At 37.9% G+C, this 1,578-nt stretch overlaps 1 protein-coding gene across 1 annotated transcript; it reads left to right on the forward strand.

Moving 5' to 3' along the window:
• The first annotated feature begins 382 nt into the window (after positions 1-382).
• LOC149212827 (protein WHAT'S THIS FACTOR 1 homolog, chloroplastic-like) lies at positions 383-995 on the forward strand. Its single transcript, XM_089388835.1, has 2 exons — positions 383-603; positions 716-995. Exons 1-2 carry the CDS (start codon positions 383-385, stop codon positions 993-995), a joined length of 501 nt encoding a protein of 166 aa, XP_089244961.1.
• The last annotated feature ends 583 nt before the right edge of the window (positions 996-1,578 follow it).

A 1,578-nucleotide genomic window follows, 5' to 3' on the forward strand; every position in this document is an offset into this window, starting at 1 on the left:
GACTAGACGTGTTTCAAAAGAACAAATATATCAAGTGTCTGGCTTTTGATTTACGTCTAAATGTCTCTCATGAGGCTTAAATGGGTCAAGCACTCAGACTTTGATCATATAATCTAGAAGGATGTTGATTTGAAGGTGGTTTTCATGCTCAAATACATTGTCAAAAAACACTCACACGAGTCATTGCTAACAACTGAGGTTTCTAGGAGGTAGGAGTTGGGTCTGACCTTCCAAGTGCTAAGGTTTATGGGAAGATACCATAGGATTTTTAGCAAATTTTTTGGACCTAAATATGATGTCCCAATGGTTTTGATTAACCAAATAGGCCCTTGAATTTGATGAATAAGAGTAGGGAATCCACGAACAGAATGTAGGAGACTCTATGAAGAGATTATGCAAGTTGCTTATGATGACCGTCAACAAGAAACTTCTGTTGAGGAGCATAAAGCCATTGAAGTGGGATTTGGGTCTGCCACAAGATTATGGAAAGACCTTGATCCCAAAGTATAGTGATTATTTCAACATTTTAAAGATTCAAGATGGGGATCCAGGGTTGAAGCATTTGAGATGGAATGATGAGCTTCTTATATCTACCCTCGAGAAGTAGGTTGATGATGACACCATAGGTGGAAACCAATTGACTTATAGGGACTTCAAAGCTAATGTGCACTCTACTTATGAGATGAATATAAGTCAATTTTCCAAAGGGGTATAGATTCTTGAATAAGGTGATTTCATGGATGGAGGAATGGCAGAGGCTCCCATATGTGTCTCCTTACGAGGATCCTTCCAATCTTGATCCTAAGGGTCCTGTAATGGAGAAGCATGTTGTGGGTGTCTATCACGAGCTGTTGAGCCTTACTATTCATAAGAAACTTCAAAGAAACAATCTAAATTACTTTTGTGGGGAGATGAGTTTCCCTGAGTGGTTTAGAAGATTTTCACGTGGTATTCGAGAATCTTTTATTATTCTCAAAAATGTTCTACCTCAATAGTGGTGCTCAAAGAGGGATACCAAAATGGTCAAGCAATGGAGAAACAACCTCTTTTGAGTTTGAGAAAGAAGACATATTGCTTGATGACGAAGGGGATATTACCCAATAAGAAGGACTTAGAGAAGAGAGCAATGGGTGTTCTGCAGACTAATCCTAACAAAATTCTATATAGGGATGGTGGAGTCAGTGGTCATCAATATGAGGAAGAAGGATTTTCTGACGGGAGTTTTTGAGTAGGCTATGATAATTTTGATGATTGTGTGTGTAATGACAAAGATTACTGAGACCTTAGAGGATGATATATTAGCCATTTTTCAAGTAGATGCCAATGGAAACTTATTTGTTGAGAGATGGATTAAGGAATCTGAATTCAAGCCCATAGAAAATGTTTTAGAGACATGTATTATGCATGTGTTTAAAGCACGATATGTCAATACGTTTCTTTCTTCCAAACTATATGAGCCATGTTCTTGACTCGGAAAAAATGTCTCTGCCGATTTTGGATGATTCCTTGTTTAGCTGGAATCTAGCATGGCTATATTTATTGGACTGCTATTTTCCATAGACAGAAAAATAGAGGCAC

Source organism: Pinus tabuliformis, chromosome 1_1, assembly GCF_031772625.1.
Source record: "Pinus tabuliformis cultivar Carrire ecotype Pingquan chromosome 1_1, CPIR1, whole genome shotgun sequence".
NCBI classification, from domain to species: Eukaryota; Viridiplantae; Streptophyta; class Pinopsida; order Pinales; family Pinaceae; genus Pinus; species Pinus tabuliformis.

Excerpts from the sequence above, each read along its gene's own strand:
- LOC149212827 (XM_089388835.1), top strand. The coding sequence starts at position 383 with ATGAAGAGATTATGCAAGTTGCTTATGATGACCGTCAACAAGAAACTT. Across the intron at positions 604-715 it reads CTTATATCTACCCTCGAGAA|ATTCTTGAATAAGGTGATTT; the intron begins GTAGGTTGATGA and ends AAAGGGGTATAG.